Below are 22,275 nucleotides of genomic sequence, written 5' to 3' on the forward strand. Positions count from 1 at the left end.
TGCATAATACAAATAATACTCCATATTTTCTAATGCCTTTCATTTATCTATTTAAATGTACTTTATTGTTTTCCAAAAAACTTTCACAAAATAATTCTAGAGAGCAAAGTCATTATGTGTATACAATACATGCTGAGTCCAAAAAGTACCTTGCAAAGTATTGAGAGATTAAATCTAGTAATCAAACCTCTTGTAAGGCACTGATGACATATGCAGAATCATTTAATTAACTGCTAAATGCAGCTATTTTTGGCCTAGAACTCAAAAGCTCTTTAAGATTACATAGCTAGAATGTGAATTATTTGGTATAGAAGCTGGGCTTCCAGTTATTTGGTATAGAAGTTTATGCAGGGAACAGCACAAAGCCATTTCTGCAAGGAAGGAGCAGGCTGGGGTTGCACTATCTGAAAATACTCCGTGGCAGCAGGTTCAAAACCCTGCAGGCAGACACAGGGCTCGTCCTTGGCTTTGCTTTTGTGTAAAAGACATCTCTGAGGATGCAGTGCTTTACTATTTTCTAACAGGGAAAGACTATAATCTCATTTTAAGCTGAGGAGGGAATGAATGACTATTGAAATGGTCTTTATTTCAGTGGTTATAGTGGTAATGTGGATGATTGGAACAGCTACATTTCACTGGAAAACAATATTGCTTCCCACAGTTGCAGAACACCTTTAATTTTAGATCTAGAACACCTCTTTTTGTAAGAGGGGAAATATATATACACACACACACACATATATATATATACACATATAAAAGTTAATTAGTATGTCTTCTTGAGCAGTGGACTGGCTGTTTCTTCAGTTCAGAAAAATAGTGAGTGACTTCTCTGTATTTTTCATTTAAAAAGGACTAACATGGTCTATAAGAGATAATTCAGTTTCAACTAAAGAAAAATAAATAATCAAAGTAAACAACTAAAGTGGTGGGAAGCAGATGAATACACTTAAAATGTAAAGACAATGAGAAGCAAGGAACACTGCTATATGTGTATATCTATATATATGTATGTATATATCTCTCAAAATACTTTCCAGGTAATAATACAAGTGAAGGAAGGGAATTTTAACAACCTCAGATAATGTTGAACTACTGAAATGGTCTGAAGTTAAGGAAGATTAAATTTTCTGTAGAACTTCAGGGAGAACTGCCACCAAAGCCCAGTGGGATGATTGGATGCAGTGGATGTTGGTAGCTCAGCTACCCCTGGACAGAGTGGGGCAGCAGAAGGACCAGCTCTGATGAGCCATTAGCAGAGATTCTCTCCCCTCATCCTTCAGAGGTGAATTGTTGGCAGCTCCACATCTGTGTTAATCCATCCATTCATCCTTGGGCTGAATCACAGATTTCCTAGCAGATATTTTTTTGTGTCAGCCACTAGGGATTCATCTTTAAGCAATACCCTTTAATGGGTCAGAGCCTTCAAAGCAGAGCAGCCCAGGGTTAAGCCCCAGAGTCCCCAGAACAGAACCTGTGTGCCCTGCAGGGCTGTTAGCCATCCTCTGCCCACACCCCACACAAACACCTCTCCAAACCAAGCCTCTGAAGAGCCCAGGAGGGCTGCAGTGTTTGCTGTTTGTGGGAAAAGGATCTGCCAGGAAAGACTTCCTATGGGCAGCCCTGGTGTTTTGGTTTCAGCCATAGTTTTCTGTTCTTTCCTTCCTTGCTTTCTTTTCTATTTAGCTGGTTTCTTCACGTTGCCACTTCCCACCTCTGTGTATGAGTGTGTAGATGTAAATGCCTGCACAACAGCTGTCTGTACATGGGCCTCTTTTGGCTTAATTCTGCATTTGCGTTCATCCTTTCAAGCTCCACTGATGCTGTAATGCTTATATTAACACAACCACCCCTGTAGCACTGTGTCCCACAAGCCTCTCTGTTGCGTATTTATATGTTGTAGAGAAGAGGAGAACAGAGTAAAAAGTAAATAAAGATGCTGGGAGAAGAGTGGAAGATGCTATAAAGTCTAAGACTTTAAAATGTTTCTTTTTCACATGAGCAGAGACTGCTGGACTGCTCACTTTAGCTGATGTCCAACTTAATTTGAGAAGCCTGGGCTTAATTAGTCCTTGTATAAAGGACTAATCAAGGTTTCATTTCCAATGGAATGTTTTCAGGAATCATGATTAAAAACAGTTGTGGGAAGTGAATCCACCCTCTGTAATGTATTTTTAGAGGAGTGGTAAAAGCAGATAAAGAATGTGATAAATCAAAATACTCCAGCATAATCCACCTCCAAACCCAACTCTTCCACCTTTTCTCAACTGTATTGATATGCATCAAAAAGCAGAACTTAGTGACTTCAGGAGAGTTCCTTGCAGAGTAAGGTTTAATCAGAGGCTAATCAACAGTGTACTTGCCTGACCTTAATTGCTTTTCTCAGCAATTTTTCTCAGCAATCACTTTGGTGATTGTGACAGTAAAACAAGCAGTAAATGTTTGGTGGATTTGGTAATAAGACAGAAAACAAAACTAACCCCAAATTCCTTGTTTTCCACACCTGAATGTGTGATGCTGTGGTGAATGAAGGCCATTTCCCCCTGTGATCAACAAGAGCCTGATGCTATGCCAGAACAGTGAAGATGGTAAAACCCACACTGAAGTGGTGGATGCCCCATCCTTGGAGACACTTGAGGTCAGGCTGGATGGGGCTCTGAGCAGCCTGATCTGGTTGAAGATACCCGTGCTCATTGCAGAGGGCTGGACCAGATAACCTTTAAAGGTCCCCTCCAGCCCAAGTTGTTCTATGACTGCTGCTAAAGATCTTTGTAGATAATTTCCTTCAAACTCAAATTCAGTGTCTTGTTTACTCATCAGAAATGTGTCTCTCTCCTGGCAGCCATTGTCCCCTCTGTTTATCACTATATGCAGTTTTATCAGTTTATAGCACTATGAATGTTATTGGTAACTAAGCACAAATCTTAGTGCATCTTAAAAAAAATAGAATTACACAGAAAATCAGTGTATCCTGTGAAGTGTGCAGCTGCTGGCAGCATGAGAGACAGTCTTTATTATTATAGCTGCAGATTATGCCATTACTTTATTATAATGTAAACACATTTTTCTGTACAAAATAGAGGGGGTTTTATCTTTGGAAATAGATAAAAATTACTTTTCTGAGAATTTTAGAAGCCTGAAATACTACTGTTTTAGTTCTCAGCTGCCAGATTGTCCTGGAAAGCTAATGTGTGTGAGTTCTCACGTTCAGCTGCAGGCTGCTTTCTGCTCCTGTTCCGTGGAGAATGAAATTTGACTGCAGAAAACGAGGACAGAAAAGTTAAAGAATAAGAGAGATTTCAGAAGGTTTTCCATCCTGTACTTAGCTGATGCAAACCAAAAGCCAAAATGGAGCCCAGGAAGTAGATACCAAATGATATGAAGCTATTTTTCATGCTGCTGTCTAGCTGGCCACCTGCTAGGCTTACCAGAGACCTCCAGCTCCAGGTTGCCCATGGAACAATGGCAGGGAGCAGTTGGGCTGAAAGGCACCTCCTGCTGGATGTGTCATCGTCCCTCACCCGCTCTCGCTGGAATTAGTGACATTTTCAGTGGCAGCTTTTAGCAGGAGGATTGAATGGGTATAGAAATGAACTGCTGTGTTGCTCTCCGGAGGGTTGGAATTACATAGGCACAAATGAGGCCCCCTGATGTGGAGTGCTCCTGATGAGGGAGCTTGAAATGCAGCACATTGTATTTCACTCGTTATCTGGCTAAATGGATCTCCGTACATCAAGGCTGTCAATCAAGAACTTTTATCCATACAAATGTGGAATAAATTTTTGCATAAAAACCAGGAAAATGAAGCAAAAAATGTGCTGAGTTTCTAATTTTAGAAAATTATATCATCAATAGCGTAGGGGTATCTGTATTTCTGTCTTTTACTGAACAGATATTCTTGGCTTATAAGTGAGTTTTTCCTAACTAGCATTAGAAAGTCAAGTGGAATTATTTCTAGCTTGTACAAGTAAAAAAATATGTAATCCAGATGAGCCCTAACAGTTCTGGGGATGATGTGCAAATCAGACTAGAACATGGCTCCCTCTTCTGGATTTTATTTTTTTTTTATTATTCTACAAGGTTAACAAAATCAACAAAATTAAATATCAAGCTGGTATACATATGAAAAGGTCTGTGGAATTGAAATTATCTCCTCTCAGGTTTAAAAGTAAAATTGTTCCAGAAGTTTAATGAATTGCCAAGACCATGTTTGATCTGAGTGTCAGCACTAACACTGTCCAGGTTGGGTATTTATTTGCTGCTATGTAAAATACTCTGAGGTATAATACAGGTGCCTGTAAAACAGCACAACTTAAAAACATGGTATTCCCAAATTGTAATGGAAGTGTAGACAGATGGGGGACAATGGATTGAAAGATAATGGTTTCCAAAATGTTAATTAAAATAGGGCAAGAGCACAGTGAGGTTGATTAGAAGGGATCCATTTGCTTCTGTAGCTTTGGAGAGATGACCTTGAGTTTTAAGATAACAAATTCTTTGTGATAGATGTGGCTTTTTCTAGTGATAGATGACTATTTTTTTCCATTCATTAAATGTGGACAGGAGAAATACCAAAAAAGCCAAAATAGCTCTTACCTGAAAACATCATCATGTGCTGAAAGGTCCGGGGAATCTTTTGTTTTCGTCCCAAATTCAAAAGGAAAGAAAGTGGGTATATGTTGGAAGCTCTTGCTACAAAAACTGCCACCTAAAATGTATGATGTTGAGGAAAATAGTGGACAAACTACTGAAAAAACAAGAATTAACCCAAATACTTCTCTACAATTATTTTTAAGGTGTAATTAAACAAATATGACATTATCTTTTTAACTTTTACATGCCATGTTGTAATGCTCCCTGTGCAGTGGCAGAGATCTGCCTTCCCCAGACATCCTGGTTTTATATTCATCATTATATATCTCACTTCAATCACTCTACTTCTACTCATCACATTTGTGTCACATGTGACTTCATCTTCAGCTCTTCAGGGAAATGCCCATCATCAATTGCAGAGAGAGCATTATGTCCTTGAGCAGCAATTTTCAGAGAATAAATGTACTTTTGGACCTGATTATTACTTCCTTATTTCCTGGTGATTCATATTGTCTATACCCAGCACTTTTTGCTTTTTCTTCCCCTTCTCTGCTGAGGTTCTTCTGATGAAGTTCTTTATTACTTCTTTGTGAAACTATCCCAAAAGTTGCCTTAATTGGAGCCATGAGGCCGTTATCAGGTTTAGAGAAAGGCAGTCTGAGCTCCCTGTATATGCTTTTTGCACGTTTTTTTGCCCTCCCCTTGTCTTGCAGCTCAATTATGGCACTCCCAGTCTGAGCAGCCTGGACTGGAGAGCAGGTGAGGGGTTTGGGAGTTGATGTCTGAGTCCCTGCAGCTGCCCCAGGAGCTGCCTGCAGCTCTGGTGCAGTCCTGATTATTCATTTAGAAATTACATATAACAATTACTGCACATCAACAGTGTGCTCCCAACTTTCAAAGCTATTACAGTTCATTTAAAAGTGATAAGCGGAGGGCTGCTGCTCTGAGCCAAAAAAAATCATTGAATAAATTGTCAATGTGAAAAGAATCTATACTGCTCTATGAGTAAGATTTATTGAGAAACCATGGCAGACTTAAAGACACAGAGCTTTTCTTACCTCTTAAGCACATGATGGGGTATAAATAATTCCATGTATGCCAAGATACCAAGTATAAAGAAGGAAAGATTTGAGCAAAGCTGCACTGTGTGGTTTTTAAGGGCTTCATATCATTTAAGTAGTTTTGGGGAAGTCCTGCTTATGGCACTCATGTGTCTGGAGGCAGCTCTCCAGTTTGTGGATCTGCACTGGCTCCAGACAGGAAAAGAGGTTTTGTGTTGCACCTGTCCCCACAGATGTGTCCCAATACTTATCCCGATTTCCCACCCCACTTGTAAACCACTGGCAAACGTTCCCCAGCTGGCTTAAAGCTATTTGCCTGTAGCAGAGAAGCAAAACAGCAACTGTCCAAAGAACATGTGCTTACATGCATTGGGGCAGTTATTAGCATATAGGTAATAGGTTATTGTGCTTGGAATTGACAATTTACTGATCTTTAGTATTCAAGGAACTGATTGGTTTCCTTATTGACTTCTTTTTTCACATGGAACATGCATTCTTTTTATGTATACACACACACATACAGAGATATGTACTTTAAAGCAAAGGATACAAGAGCACCAAATATGAAAAGAGGGTTGAAGATGTGATTTTGAAATGTAAATAGTGCGAGTCCCATGTAACAGAAGATGACATTCTCAGCCAAAAAATTCATGAACTCGAACAACTTAAATGAGAGAGAAAGAACATAATTATGACTCATGTCTACAGCAAACTACTGATTATCCCAGGTTCCCTTGGAATACAGAACTGTTTAGATGAAAGGAACAGAAATTGCTGCTGTTTCAAGGGTGGATTTTAAACCCACCTAATTTGCTGACAAATTAGACACAAGGTGTCTTTTAGCATTAAAAATCATAGTTGCTTGCAGGTTTTTCTTTGATTTGTATATGAAAGCTTGACATAGACAACTGGTGAAATACATAAACAGCAAGTAAGTTATATGAGCTTCAGTGCAAACTGCAGGGAAGCTGAGGGAAATTAGCTTCACTCATGTTTACAGGGGAAGCCTGGGAAATGGCTCCTGGTTACCCAAGTGGCTGTGCAAAATGTCCTGGGTATGGGTACACCAAGGCCTAGAGAGAAAAATAATCCTAAATGGACTTTTAAGAACTTATCCCTTTAAAATATAGCATAGTCTTTCTTATTACTATGAATATTGTCTTGCAGATGGAAATTCTTATTGCACTGTATGGACATCAATATCAATACTAATTTCAAACCAAACTATTTAAAATGTCATTTAAAGGTATTATAAAATAAGCTTAAAATGCATGAGTAGGGTAGATTTTTTTGTGGGAAAAATCAAGCAAAGCCAAAATATTCGTTTGCCTTGAGGGGATGTTTTTGATTATATTTGCAACTGATTATATTAAAACTAATAAAATAAATTTTCCTATTTAACTACATCTGGAAAAAATCAATCATTGCTGCCAAATAACCACAGAGAAGAAAAAGGGGCATTTCATTTCTGAAGTCACTTTTGAGCTCAGGATTCCATGCTAACAATTCCTGATGCAGAGTTAGGACTGAAGTTTGTCAGTCTGTCTGCAACCAGCCGTACATCACTATCCAGAATGTTACTATGGAGATGTTTTATTTGTCCTCAGTGGGCTTATGTATTTTTTGTAATATGTTTGTGCTTCTAAAAATAAATTTCCAGTAACAGTCACTAAAATTTAACAAAGGAAAAATGAGAGCTGTCAAAATCATTAAAACAAATTTCAGAGGCAAAATGGCATAAAACCCATTAGTATATGGGAGGATATTTTGGACCCCATGGCAGCACCATCAATTATCCCAAGAACACATTCCATAGCCCTCATTTTGTGCTGCAATATTGAACAACATTAAAACAAACACAAAAAATATTTGCAGTTTAGCAGTCTTAAATTATTTGAATTAAATTTAGATGAGAGGACCCAGTCGTCAAAAACTTCTAAGTCTGAGATCTTGTAACTCATAGAAATTATGATGAGTTCTTTTGTTTCCACTTGGGAGCAAACATGATCCCATGTCTTTGTGGGAGTATCATCTGATGCATTGTTTGAAACAACAGAAAAATGTATCAGGAGTGCCATGACAGGATCTACATCTCTATAAAATAGATATCTGTGAATATATGAAAATACTTTGAGGGAAGGATACTGCTCTGAGGAGCCACAACTGCATACTTTAATTATTGGGATGAGATAAAGTACTCCGCAGGTTTTAAAGCTGAATGATATTTTGGTTTTCATTTAGAAAATCTTATTCAAGACTCAAAAAAGATTAAAGTAGATGTACTATATGCACATTTTAGAAACACAAATTCTTAAACTAAATTCCCTTTCTTGTATTTTCAAAACTTCTGTTAATATACATTTTTTGAGGAAAAGAGATTTTTTTTTCTATATCATTGCCTTTGCTCTATACTTTTTCTCAGCAATCTTACTAAATTCAAGCTTTTACTCTTGCCTGGAGTGCTTTCTTGGTGTAGTTGATTTTAAGCTTCTCACCCCTTGTCTCCCAGCAATCCCATCAAGATAGAATCTTTATGGACTTCTTGCAAATCCAGTTTAGTGCATCTTTTTCATTTCCCCACAACCTTACGTCCTTTTACTCACTACATACCTCCTGTTTCTTCCTACTTCAAGCTTCCAGGCTGATTTCAGTAAATTATTGTTTAAAGAGAAAAAAAAATTCCCTCATCCTTGTCTGGGTGTTTGCACTCAACATGAGGAGCACATTTTTCCTTTGCTCTCTGGGTGAACGTGTCGTGTCCCACAGCACAGCCCTGCTGGTTTCCTTGGCCTCTGCTCACAGTGGGTGTCACATTTGCAGCCACAGCATCTCTGTCAGGTGCCTCCAACGTTGGAATCGAATTGCTGGACATAAATCTTTTTGCTACCCCCTGAGCAAATATAACCTAAATATTTTTTTGTTTCGATGAGCTTTTTTTTTTTTTTTTTTAATATGTATCTTTGCTGAACTGTGCTGGTTTTTCCCCTCCTATATCTAGTTTCTCTGTGTTTTGATCTTTCACTATCACTGCTTGCTTGCTAGAAGATTAAATCCAGACTACTTTTCTTCCTTTGTGTTGCAAAAATCCAGGTGTTATTTCAATAGCTAAATTAGAGCAGGCTCCACTCCTTCCAGTTCCAGGCACAACCATGATATGATCTATTATCAAAGCTTCAGCTCCTTAAAATGGTAAAACTAGCTTGTTAGCTTAATTCAGAATCTTCTGTGTTCCCTGCATAGTTTGCTCTCTTTTTAAAAAATCTATCACTCACTCATATGACACATTTATTCACTGACTGCAACTGAGTCAAATTTCTCACAATAGAAAGAATTAAATAAAACAATTGCTTCAGAACTAGTTATTGTCATAAAAGGAGTGATATCTGAATGCTGTTTCCTGGAACATGACATTTGCTGATATAGCATAAAAATGACCCACTGTTCTCTTGGCTTTACTTTTATTAGTGTATTTAAGTGCAATGTTTTATGCAGTGCTCAGCTTCTGTGTTTTGTTCAACAGTGATACAGAACCCATGGAGAGATTCCATTTAGCACTTTACTGTCAGTGCTGTGCAGCACGAACCCCTTCAGAGCAAAACAATTTGTTGTAAAGAGATCTTCTGAAAACCATGTTAAGAAACAGCTTCCATAGGAGCTTTTTTCCCAAATTTCAGTCAGATGCCTTTCAGTCAGATGTTTCTGGAGTTGTTTTAAAGAGGAGATGTCAAGACCTTTGGATGAGAAGTAGAAAATTGGGAGCAATAGATTTCAGCTGGAATTTAAAAATCCCTGGGTGCCCCAAGGAGTGGCACCATACACAGTAGGATGTGGGTGACATCCTCTCCTGTCTGAGGGGCCACGAGCCAGGGCCATGCTGTGGCCCAGGGGCTGCTTAAATGTCACTCAAAAATTCTCAGTATTTTGAATATAGGTACTTGCAAGTGGGATTACTTTTGTGGGAAGGAAAATTTAGGATTAAAGTCCTGGATTCCAAGTGTTTGGAAGTATTTTCTCCATAACCATAAATTTTCTTACCTTGTCACCCACAGACTACCAACCTCTTTCTACTCTAAATGAAATTGCCATAAAGTGCTTATACACCACTATTAGTTTTCCCAGGGCTACCAGAAAACCGTTTTAACATAGCAATAAGACATTTTTTTGTTATAAAACTAATAAAACTAAACCCCCTCATTTGTAATGTGGCATTTCTAACTCTCCACAAAGTCTATAAATCTGGTTATACTTTTAATGTAAGAGCTGTAATAAATCACCAATGCCAGCACATTGCAGAGTAAAGCATTAATTACAAGAACACCAGTTCAGAACTAGTCCGGGCACTTGGTTTAGGTGTTTAGCTCAGTGAATTACTGAGAATGGTATTTGCTTTGCTTTGGTAATTTCCTCTGTAAGTAGTGGTTATTACTAAAGATTTATAGTAAAATTGACATAATATTTATGTATTTAAAAACACATCATTCATGAAATATGCTTTGCTTTTCTATTACTCTCAGCTGTTGAAAGTTCTAAGAAAGATTAAAAATTAGAAAATTCTTTTTTAACCTGGGACATCATTCTAGAAAATGCCTCTTGCAGTTCAGTTCTCGCTGGCAGAGGAAGGAAGCAACCTGTATGTTAAGCCTTGCTGTAGCCACTGAGTTTATCTTAGATCAATGTTTTATTTTAACTCAAGTGAAAAAATTGATATGATATAAAGACTGCATTAGTTTTAACTTTTCAGTGAGATAAGGAGAGCATGATCTTTTTTCCTCTCCATCCTTTCCTCCTCCCCCACAGTTAAGTTCCAGCCAATTAGAGCTATAATCTATGCCAGAGTGGCTTTTGGCACTCAATTTATTTTCTAGAACCACTTATATTTTCACTGAGTGTTAGAGAGATTTTCTAGGTAAGTAATTAATGCACCTGGAAGATGGAACACACTAAGTACCAATCTTACCTGCAATGAAAATAGAATTCCTTAAAGGAGCATTAAAAGGAGAAAATGAACATAATCATTGCCACAGTCCTCTTGTGGCTGGGGAGATGGAAAATGTAAGATTTTTCAAATACTGATATTTTAAGGAACACTTCTCATCTCAAGAGAATAAAGTTAGTATGACAGGACTGGGTAAAAGCAGAATGGCAAACAATATTCCTTCCTCTTGAGGGAACAACATTAGTACGGAGGTATTGGGTAGAGGCTGAATTACATCCTCAAATTCCTTCCAGCAAAATTGACTGAATTTTAATCAGTGATGGCAATATTGCATTCGTTCACTTGATTTAATATCTGCTGAAGGAATGTCATCCACCTCTTGCAGGTACCTGCAGGCCTTCTGTAGCTGCACTGATTTAGCCAAAAACATGGGAAATGCCACCTCTCTGGGGGATGCACCCTACAGGGATATATTCCTGCATCAAAACAGGAATTTCCATACTCCAACCGCAGCTAGGAAGCTAGGATGTAAAATTGAATATAGCTTTAAGAGAGATCTAAGGGTGGCAGAGCTGCTAAAACCCCAAGAATTCAGTGTTAAGTGATGGTTATAGAATGTATTATCATTGAATAATTTAAAATTTATTATCTATTTAAATAGATCACAGATTTCAAAATACTCCATGAAGTCAAGGATATTGATAAATTAATAATTGATGAAAATTACTTTTCCTTAACTCTTTTGAATTAAAATACCATGAGAATTCAAGCTACTATAATTTTCCTGAGATCATAGAAACCTTTATTATAGTGAAATTGCTTTATTTTATTTCTCTTCAGATTAGAAGTTTCAAAATTGGGAAGAGATTTGGACATTTTTCTTGAAAACTTATACAGCTATAATGAATACTCACAGCATAATGATATAATGCTCATGTCTGAATATGCTTAGATGAAAGAATCGCAAAAGTAACTCAAATTCATGATAGAATATAAACTTGTTTATGGTGTTCATTTTGATATGCAAGCATATCTGACTCTCAACTTGCAAACACACTAGCAGAGAGAAATTCTTACAGGATCTTCAATATCCTGGGAAAAATTCTGGTCTTTTTTATCAATGGACTTTGCTACTGAATTAAATGAATTTCAGCCCAACAGATTTCTGGAAGACACACAATAACTTTCTATTTCCCTATAGATCTGAGACGTTTAAGGGATTCATAAGGCCTGAGGAAGAACTAGGAAAGGGAAAAGATCTGAAAAAACCAGTAGCACCAAGGGGAAGGAAAGGCCAGCAATATTTTGCATTTGCACGGTATGGCTTACTCTTTCTGGCATAATCTACTCACCATCACCAAAGTTCAGCTTGGGAGAAGCTGGACAAACTACTGGCACAGAATACACTTCTGACCACCAACACCAAAGCAAAACTGTTGGCCTCAGATATAAAGGCAAATCCTACTGTTAAAATTATCATAGGTCTTGAATGGCTTTGCTTAAAAAAAGAAGTTTAAAGCAAAACTGTTGAAAATTAGGCAGCCAGTAAGAATTTGGTATTTAAATTAAATGCTGTCTTCAATCAAATTTGGATCTAGCTCTGGATCATTAGTCTTGTTAAGTTGCTTAGAAAAGGGGATTTCTGCAAAGTTGCTGTCATGGTTTGAGCCTGGCACAGAGCCAGTGCCCCCATGAAAATGCCTCACCCTGGTGTCTGCTGTGAGATGTGACCAGGAATAAGCAAAACAGGCTCCAACTTAAACATAAATAACACTTTATTACCTAAAACTACAGGAAAAAAAAAAAAATAGGAAAGACTATAAGGAAAAAGAAAAAAAATTGAAAACCTTACAAAAACCACTTTTCCTCCTCCCCACTCCCTGACTTTCCCAATCCAATACATTCTCTCAAAAATACCAACTGCCCAGCCCGGCACGACACTTTAGTATACTCAAACTGCAGTTCATGAAGAGGAACGGAGTCCTTCTTGTTCCATAGGCTTCTGGAAACACACTGAAATCCCGGATGCTTCCTTGTCACTTCGGCACCGCCCGGAAAAAGTCCTTTTTGCCGCTTGTGACATGTTCCTTCCATGCTCAGTGCTCTCACCACCGAGACATGGTTCAGAGCTGCTTTTAGGGTGGTCTTTCAAGGATGCCTTGTCTCACTCCAAAAAGGCACAGTCTCTGCTTTTGGGACAACTGTCCCCCCCATATATTTCCAACCCCCTGGGGCCGGGGGGTCCTCACAAATGAACCCTCCTGGTTTTGAGGCACTGCCTCCCCCTAAATGCAGTCTCTGTGTCACAGGAACAACTGAGTCCATGGCTTACAAGAAAACGTCCAGCCAAAAGGCCACTCCAAATCATCTCTCCCCATCCAATCATCTCCACAAACTCCGGGCCAAAGTTCTTATCTCATATCATCTCTCATCTCCCTTCTTATTCAGCTTCGAGGAGGATTAGCATTTTCGCAAGGCCCCAATCATGTAAGAAAGGGTTAAAAGTTTTCAGTCTCTGTCTGTCGGTCGGCTCCCACGCACGCTGCCCACACGCTGCCGCTGCGGCCGGGCAGTCTTCCTCCCCCTTCTCGCTGGCTGCTCTCCTGGGGGGGGGGGGGGGGGGGGGGGGGGCTGGCTGCTCGAGGGCTCGATGTCTCTTGGGGCTCCCCCACCCTTCCATCCTCGAAGCCCCCTCAACACCATCTCTGTCCAGGCCTTACCGCATGGCTGGCCCCTCCCCCGCCCAGCAGCAACAGGCTGGGCGGGGGAGAGAGATCTGAACTCCTCGCCGCGGTGTCCAAAAGAGGAAATGCCAGGGCAGTGCCCTGCTTTTAACCCCTGTGTATTCTCGGAGGTGTGTCCAAAACCCACTGGCCACACCGGACGCCAGTCTCAAACCCAAAACCTTCATTGGTTTGACCACAGCTTCCCAGAATTCCCAACTTCTTCCTGGTCAAACCATGACACTCCACCCTTCACCTCCGAGAATACACTTTCTAAAATTATCAACAGAACTACAAAACACTTCTACACAATAATACCTCAGATTCACTATGACTATCTATCTACCTTAACTTAGTACATGCTTTCCTTATTCTTCTTGGTCTCATCTCACAGCTTTACCTCATCATTCTCCCGTGATTCGATTCCCGGTCAGGGAACCAAAAAATGTCATGGTTTGAGCCTGGCACAGAGCCAGTGCCCCCATGAAAATGCCTCACCCTGGTGTCTGCTGTGAGATGTGACCAGGAATAAGCAAAACAGGCTCCAACTTAAACATAAATAACACTTTATTACCTAAAACTACAGGAAAAAAAAAAAAAATAGGAAAGACTATAAGGAAAAAGAAAAAAAATTGAAAACCTTACAAAAACCACTTTTCCTCCTCCCCACTCCCTGACTTTCCCAATCCAATACATTCTCTCAAAAATACCAACTGCCCAGCCCGGCACGACACTTTAGTATACTCAAACTGCAGTTCATGAAGAGGAACGGAGTCCTTCTTGTTCCATAGGCTTCTGGAAACACACTGAAATCCCGGATGCTTCCTTGTCACTTCGGCACCGCCCGGAAAAAGTCCTTTTTGCCGCTTGTGACATGTTCCTTCCATGCTCAGTGCTCTCACCACCGAGACATGGTTCAGAGCTGCTTTTAGGGTGGTCTTTCAAGGATGCCTTGTCTCACTCCAAAAAGGCACAGTCTCTGCTTTTGGGACAACTGTCCCCCCCATATATTTCCAACCCCCTGGGGCCGGGGGGTCCTCACAAATGAACCCTCCTGGTTTTGAGGCACTGCCTCCCCCTAAATGCAGTCTCTGTGTCACAGGAACAACTGAGTCCATGGCTTACAAGAAAACGTCCAGCCAAAAGGCCACTCCAAATCATCTCTCCCCATCCAATCATCTCCACAAACTCCGGGCCAAAGTTCTTATCTCATATCATCTCTCATCTCCCTTCTTATTCAGCTTCGAGGAGGATTAGCATTTTCGCAAGGCCCCAATCATGTAAGAAAGGGTTAAAAGTTTTCAGTCTCTGTCTGTCGGTCGGCTCCCACGCACGCTGCCCACACGCTGCCGCTGCGGCCGGGCAGTCTTCCTCCCCCTTCTCGCTGGCTGCTCTCCTGGGGGGGGGGGGGGGGGCTGGCTGCTCGAGGGCTCGATGTCTCTTGGGGCTCCCCCACCCTTCCATCCTCGAAGCCCCCTCAACACCATCTCTGTCCAGGCCTTACCGCATGGCTGGCCCCTCCCCCGCCCAGCAGCAACAGGCTGGGCGGGGGAGAGAGATCTGAACTCCTCGCCGCGGTGTCCAAAAGAGGAAATGCCAGGGCAGTGCCCTGCTTTTAACCCCTGTGTATTCTCGGAGGTGTGTCCAAAACCCACTGGCCACACCGGACGCCAGTCTCAAACCCAAAACCTTCATTGGTTTGACCACAGCTTCCCAGAATTCCCAACTTCTTCCTGGTCAAACCATGACACTCCACCCTTCACCTCCGAGAATACACTTTCTAAAATTATCAACAGAACTACAAAACACTTCTACACAATAATACCTCAGATTCACTATGACTATCTATCTACCTTAACTTAGTACATGCTTTCCTTATTCTTCTTGGTCTCATCTCACAGCTTTACCTCATCATTCTCCCGTGATTCGATTCCCGGTCAGGGAACCAAAAAATGTCATGGTTTGAGCCTGGCACAGAGCCAGTGCCCCCATGAAAATGCCTCACCCTGGTGTCTGCTGTGAGATGTGACCAGGAATAAGCAAAACAGGCTCCAACTTAAACATAAATAACACTTTATTACCTAAAACTACAGGAAAAAAAAAAAAAAATAGGAAAGACTATAAGGAAAAAGAAAAAAAATTGAAAACCTTACAAAAACCACTTTTCCTCCTCCCCACTCCCTGACTTTCCCAATCCAATACATTCTCTCAAAAATACCAACTGCCCAGCCCGGCACGACACTTTAGTATACTCAAACTGCAGTTCATGAAGAGGAACGGAGTCCTTCTTGTTCCATAGGCTTCTGGAAACACACTGAAATCCCGGATGCTTCCTTGTCACTTCGGCACCGCCCGGAAAAAGTCCTTTTTGCCGCTTGTGACATGTTCCTTCCATGCTCAGTGCTCTCACCACCGAGACATGGTTCAGAGCTGCTTTTAGGGTGGTCTTTCAAGGATGCCTTGTCTCACTCCAAAAAGGCACAGTCTCTGCTTTTGGGACAACTGTCCCCCCCATATATTTCCAACCCCCTGGGGCCGGGGGGTCCTCACAAATGAACCCTCCTGGTTTTGAGGCACTGCCTCCCCCTAAATGCAGTCTCTGTGTCACAGGAACAACTGAGTCCATGGCTTACAAGAAAACGTCCAGCCAAAAGGCCACTCCAAATCATCTCTCCCCATCCAATCATCTCCACAAACTCCGGGCCAAAGTTCTTATCTCATATCATCTCTCATCTCCCTTCTTATTCAGCTTCGAGGAGGATTAGCATTTTCGCAAGGCCCCAATCATGTAAGAAAGGGTTAAAAGTTTTCAGTCTCTGTCTGTCGGTCGGCTCCCACGCACGCTGCCCACACGCTGCCGCTGCGGCCGGGCAGTCTTCCTCCCCCTTCTCGCTGGCTGCTCTCCTGGGGGGGGGGGGGGGGGGGGGGCTGGCTGCTCGAGGGCTCGATGTCTCTTGGGGCTCCCCCACCCTTCCATCCTCGAAGCCCCCTCAACACCATCTCTGTCCAGGCCTTACCGCATGGCTGGCCCCTCCCCCGCCCAGCAGCAACAGGCTGGGCGGGGGAGAGAGATCTGAACTCCTCGCCGCGGTGTCCAAAAGAGGAAATGCCAGGGCAGTGCCCTGCTTTTAACCCCTGTGTATTCTCGGAGGTGTGTCCAAAACCCACTGGCCACACCGGACGCCAGTCTCAAACCCAAAACCTTCATTGGTTTGACCACAGCTTCCCAGAATTCCCAACTTCTTCCTGGTCAAACCATGACAGTTGCTTTTTTTTTTTTTTTTTTCCCAAATGTGTTCCAGTATCTTCTTTTCATGCAGCACAACCAACTTTTGCTACTGTACAGCACCTTAAATGGTACCGAAAAATAACCCCAGAATGACCCCTGAATGGAAGCTGCCACCAAAAGAGAGAGGTGATGGGCCTGTTTGTACAGCTTCTCAGCCAAGTTCTTCTTTGGTTCCCAAACTAGAAACAACATTTCCAAAGTGCTTATTTATCTTAAATTCCTGGGCTGAGATGTTGCAGGCACAAAGGAAGGAGTGACCCAGTGCTCTGTTGTCTCAGGATTATGTGCTCAGGGATTCCTGCAGTTCAAACTCGCTGAGTTTATTTGAGCAGGACTGGTTTCTGCATGGATTAAGGAAGGGTTCTGCTCCAGATGGGGCATAATAGAGTGCAGCTGGAAAATTGTTTGATGGGATATAAAGAACTTTTCACTGGCCTGAAAATAGTGGTAGTACTGGAATAACTGTGTTCAGGCTCAATTTGGACATTTTTGTGAACGTTGATGCCTCTTCCATTCCCAGGTAGAGGCAATGATGGTAATGGAAAATGAAGAGAATGTTAACAGCTTATGCTGTCCAGGATTAAGTAAGTACTCTTATGAAGCTGAAATCAGACTCTGTGTAGAAGAAAAAGAATAAAAAACAGCCAGATAATAATAACATCACTGAAAATGAAGCTCAAGGATATATTCTGAACAGTTCACATGATACTTTCTTGGAATGTTCTTTCTGGGCTGGCAAATCCATGATCATGTGGAAGTGGGGACATAAACAGAGCATTAAGAGCTATGTGGAATAATGGTTAAAAAAATAAGCAAAAGAAAGAAACAAGTGGTGGCTTTGAGAAAGCAAACTTCCAGTAGCAAAGGAGACTTAGCTGCTTTAAGACATGACTTCTTCTTCTGATCAAAGAAAAATAGTAATGTTGTCAATTTAATATAGTTATCTTTAAAATGACAATGACCTAATAGATCATTTGCATCTCTGCTTTTTTATTAGAATTAGAGGAACTGCTGCTGATATTTCAAAATTAAAGCACAAAATCAACCTCATCTCTCCCTTTCATTCCTCTCAAGTGTGCTTTTATTTTTTCTGTGATCTGCCGCCAGAGTCCTAACCTCTTGCAAGCAATTCAATTTCTAACAAGGGAAAATGCAATTTATTCTATTTCAATTTGCTGAGAGGAAATATACTCTAATACTAATTATTGAAGTGTGTCCTTAAAAACAGTTTCCTTTCTTTCCAAGTTTTGGATGTTGGAAGAAATTCAGTTAGTCTTTGACATATTAGTGGAATTAGAGGAATTAGTGACTTATATGGGGGCCTTTAACCTATCAGGACTAAAAGCAAAAGGTTCTTATGAAGTCTGTGGGGTCTTTTCTTCATGACTATGAGATTTCACTGCCAGTCTGACACTACAGAACAAATACTTGCTCTTTTTGCATCTGTTCTATTGACATGATATTGCAGCTCCTACCTACCAATAGTAATGTTTCCCTTCCAAGTTTGTAAAACTAATTCTGTGGAACAATAAAGCTGTAGAACTATAAAATAGGAATTACTCTATTTTACCTAAACCAGACAGCAGTATCAGTATTCACATGCAATTTTCTGATGCTGTGTTGTTGTTTTCTTTGTTCGGGGCCTAATCTAAGAGAAAAGAGTTTTTACTAAATAACTTGTTGAGTTTCTGTGCAACATTTACTTGTTCAAGGTTTCCCATATTTACACTGCTTTGTTTATAGAAGCTGGGAATGGACACAAGGCATTACCAGTTTCTAACCCAGGCAGAGCATCCTCATGCTGAGAATTGCTCTTGATCTGAGCAGTGTTGAATAGTATGATTTCCTCATGATATTAAGCTCCTTTTGCTTTTCTTTAAGACCTATTATGGATGAGTCACGTTTTATCTACATTACCTTGGCAGAATGCCACTCTGGAGTTACACTGGGCAGAATTATTTGCAATTAGTCTGCAATTCTAGTATCAGTATCTGAAGCAGGATACTGAATTAGTATGTTCACTGATCTGCTCTTGTGGAAGCAAATGTGGGAATTTGGGGAATTCTTTTGTTTCATTTCTACAGTCATCTTTAAACAGCTTGCCTGCCTCCTGATGTAGGCAGCTATTCAGGAATTGAGATGCATTTGAACAAGAAGTCTGAGAAATGTGAATAGCAGCTATGCTCTGTGTGTCACACTTTTCCCTTAAGTATTAGAGTACGTGGCTTTTCTCATCTAACACTCCTTTACACTTAAAGCTGTAATCTAGAGTGCTCCATGGAGATGTGATAAATGAGACATAATTTGTCTTCAGCTGAAACAGAATAGAAGATGCTGAACTGTTGGAAAAAGTATTGCAAAGATTTCCAGTGTTTTCAGGTCTACTAAATTACTTATGGTCTCACTGGTGATGTTTTACTGGCATCAACAACGGGAAAAAGAAAAACAGTAAAACAAGTAGAAATTAAAATTGCTACACTAAGATACATCTTCAACTATACTTAAATCTGAGAGCTCAGGTGACTATTTTACATAAAATTAAGAATGTGTAATGAAATGATTAAAATACCTTCTGTAAGATTCTGTGGGAAAGCAGAAGGTGAGTGTACTAGGGACATATCATTGGGCAGCTCAGAAAAATGCTTTTACAAGAAAAATTGTAATTACTACATGAGTGTGTGCTTCTGAGGGTGCTGATTGTCTGTTTGGAATTTTCAAACACTCCTTACTCTTCTCAGGTTCTCTGGAGCCATAAAATGGTCAATACCTCCTTTAATTTGTGTGACTGAAGCTGAATTAAAAGTCAAAAGCTTGAAAAAGATCCACCAACTTGTACCCCAGTTCATTATTGTAGGTTAATGAAAGTATATAGGTACCAAAATATGTGGAAAGATAGGGACTTATTTGAATCCTAGTCATGATTTAGATATTTAGTCTGAAAACTTTTGACAAAGGGCATTTTAGCCCTTAATTATGTGCACAGCCGGTTCCATGAGGAAAAGATGAGCTATTGTCAGCTGTTTGGTATGTCTTGCACTGTGCTACCATTTGGTACAAATGTCTCTTTGGAAGGTAGGAAAGCCATTAATTGTGCAATGGAAACACAGCTGTGCAGTCACTAAAAAGACAGGATGCTGGCAAGGCCTTTAGACAATTATAATGCCTTATTTACATGTATTTATTTTCTTCTTGCAGCTTATTGTGTGAGAATTCTATTGTTACCAACATACTTCTAAAAGTTTTGACCAAAGCCTTTGTGAAGTTCTTACAGCTGATAGGGAACTTTGCAGATAACAACCCTTGAAAGAAAATTGTGAGGAATCAGCATTCATGTAAAAATCATGTAAGTTAAAAAGGAGAAACAACAGACTGCAAGAATGGATCTTTGCCAGCAGCAGTTTGGTGCTGGTAGGAATCACACAACAACTCAGATTCCTTAAGGGCTCCATTGCCCCAGGGCTTCTGGGCAGGAAAAGCATTGCTGTTTAAAAAAATATCAAGTAAAAAGTAGCAAAGCTCCCAAAGCCCTCAGACTGCTTTGGGTGAGGTCAGCTCCCTCTGCAGCAGAACTCTGGATGCTCTGCAGAGATCCCAGTGCTGGATGCTCTGCAGAGATCCCAGTGTAGCCTCCCCAGCCAGGCCAGAAATAGCATCTTAATTGTGTTTCCAAACACAGCCCTCACAGGAAGAGCAATTATGAACCTGGTGACACATACTCATGCAAGTGTAAGGCAACACAGGGTTCTAATTAAAGCACCTATTATGAATACCCTCAACATTAAAACCTATTTTGACCTATGTGCTGAACAATTTTACTGCATTCCAATTTAGCAGTATAGTGTACTATGCACAGAAATACAAACCAGACAGGTTTTTTCCTAGAGATTTGTTCCATAACTGAAGAATTTAGTGATAAATCTTATATTAAAATCATCTAACACAATAACATGAAGTGTCAGTGTTTCCAAACTGGAGAAAATCAATCCCATTGGGACATAAGTATATTTTAAGTAAGAGACTGAGTGTTTCTAACTCTGTTGTCATTAGATATTTTTAGAACTTGCTCATTTATAGCATAAGCCAAATGTCATTGAAATCAAAGGACTTTGGTTCATTATATAAAATTCTACTAAATTAGTTTTCCTGTATGAAAAATTAAGGAAGACTTAAAAGAAGAATCCTACCTCTATTTTTTTATCCTTGTCACAAATTCTCAGATGAGGGAGTTCTGACTGATTAAGTTTGAGGGAATTGTTGTAAATATCATCTTTTACAAAACATGAGATTGCAGAAGTTATTCTTCAAACTAAAGCTAACCATATTTGTTCTAAGCATGGGATGTTAAAGTGCACCCTGCTCGGTTTCAGCAGTACATATTGATGATATGAGAATATGCTCCTAACCCAGGACTAGATTGATTCTGGTTTGCTTTTTCTCTTTATGCATTCCACAGTTGCTGTTATCAGTGGCAATAATTAGGATGGGCTTGATTTCACAGGCTACATAGAGGATTCTCTTCACAAAACTAGATGTGCTTCACACAAGTGGGGCACAAGGCTGGATTTTTTCATAGCTGAAGACTTAAAAACTTGGGATAAATATTAACTACCCCAAGTAGGGAGAAGTGTCTCAGAGGTTGCTCTTCAAAGCTCTGGTGAGACTGATGGAGCACAGCAGCATCTGCAGAGTTCTGTAAAGCTGTGCTGGTTCTGCAGGAGCTCTCACAGCCCCGAGCAGTCTGACTCCACTGCACAGAGCAGCACACATGAGAGCCTCATTTGTGATCCAGGGCAGCCAGGACACAGGTCTCACTTTGGAAGCTCCTTACACCTTTCTCCACATGCCAATGTGAATTTGGCCTATCTGTTATAATTCCAGTTGGTATATGTTAGCTAACTGCTGGCATCTGATGCTGTGCTGGAAGAGTAAATGCAACCCTAACAATCTAAGATCTTTATTAATATTTAAAGAAAATATTTAATGTTTAAACAGATTGTAAAAACTTTAATGAAACCATTTGGAAACTAGTTTGCATATGGTATTATGTTCCTTAGCCTACCAGCATCAAAAATGACATCATTTTTCAACAAGATGAGCTTTTCTGTAGAAATACTGCTTCATTACAGTTCTGGGTTACTTCAGGGTATGAATTACATTTCAGTGTGTTATTTTCCAGTTTCTGTGCTTAAGCAAAATTAAGGAAAATATTTATTTCTTTGTCTATCAAGAGAATTTCTCTTCCTCATAGGTTCAAAGTACTTTTCTTTATTCTCTGTGTGTGTGTATGTGTTTAAGACACTAGAATATGATATTCTTCATAAAATGCTGATGACAAAGGGGCACATGTCTTATGGGAGCTAATGAGGCCAGAGCACATCTGCACATTCTCACTTGAGGAATCTCTAATGCAGGTGTACAAAAAGAGGGAAAATGGAAACTACAGAATGAAGTATAGAAGTGAATATTCTAACAAGATTTGTGTATATGGACACCCAGGGTTTTCAGTATTATGGGTAGGAAAGCAGCTAATTTATTATATAAACCATAAATGATGCAAGTAATTACTGATGCACCAGAGTTATGAAGTCTGCTGTTATTGGTTACTCATAGCAATGATTTCTAGCTGTTTACCATCCATCATGTAACTCACAGCTGAAAGAGAGGAAACAATTA

General features: G+C 40.2%; 1 protein-coding gene across 1 annotated transcript in view; it reads right to left on the reverse strand.

The window, feature by feature from the left end:
- Positions 1–22,275, reverse strand: part of SLC9A9 (solute carrier family 9 member A9) — a 182,523-nt gene that overhangs the window by 73,580 nt on the left and 86,668 nt on the right. Inside the window, exons 10-11 of the mRNA XM_005489442.4 lie at positions 6,205–6,318; positions 4,597–4,708 (exon numbers count right to left, since the gene is read on the reverse strand). Of these exons, the coding sequence (XP_005489499.2) occupies positions 4,597–4,708; positions 6,205–6,318 (226 nt within the window). The remainder of the gene's footprint in view (positions 1–4,596; positions 4,709–6,204; positions 6,319–22,275) is intronic.

The sequence above is a fragment of the Zonotrichia albicollis genome, chromosome 9 (genome assembly GCF_047830755.1).
Source record: "Zonotrichia albicollis isolate bZonAlb1 chromosome 9, bZonAlb1.hap1, whole genome shotgun sequence".
NCBI classification, from domain to species: Eukaryota; Metazoa; Chordata; class Aves; order Passeriformes; family Passerellidae; genus Zonotrichia; species Zonotrichia albicollis.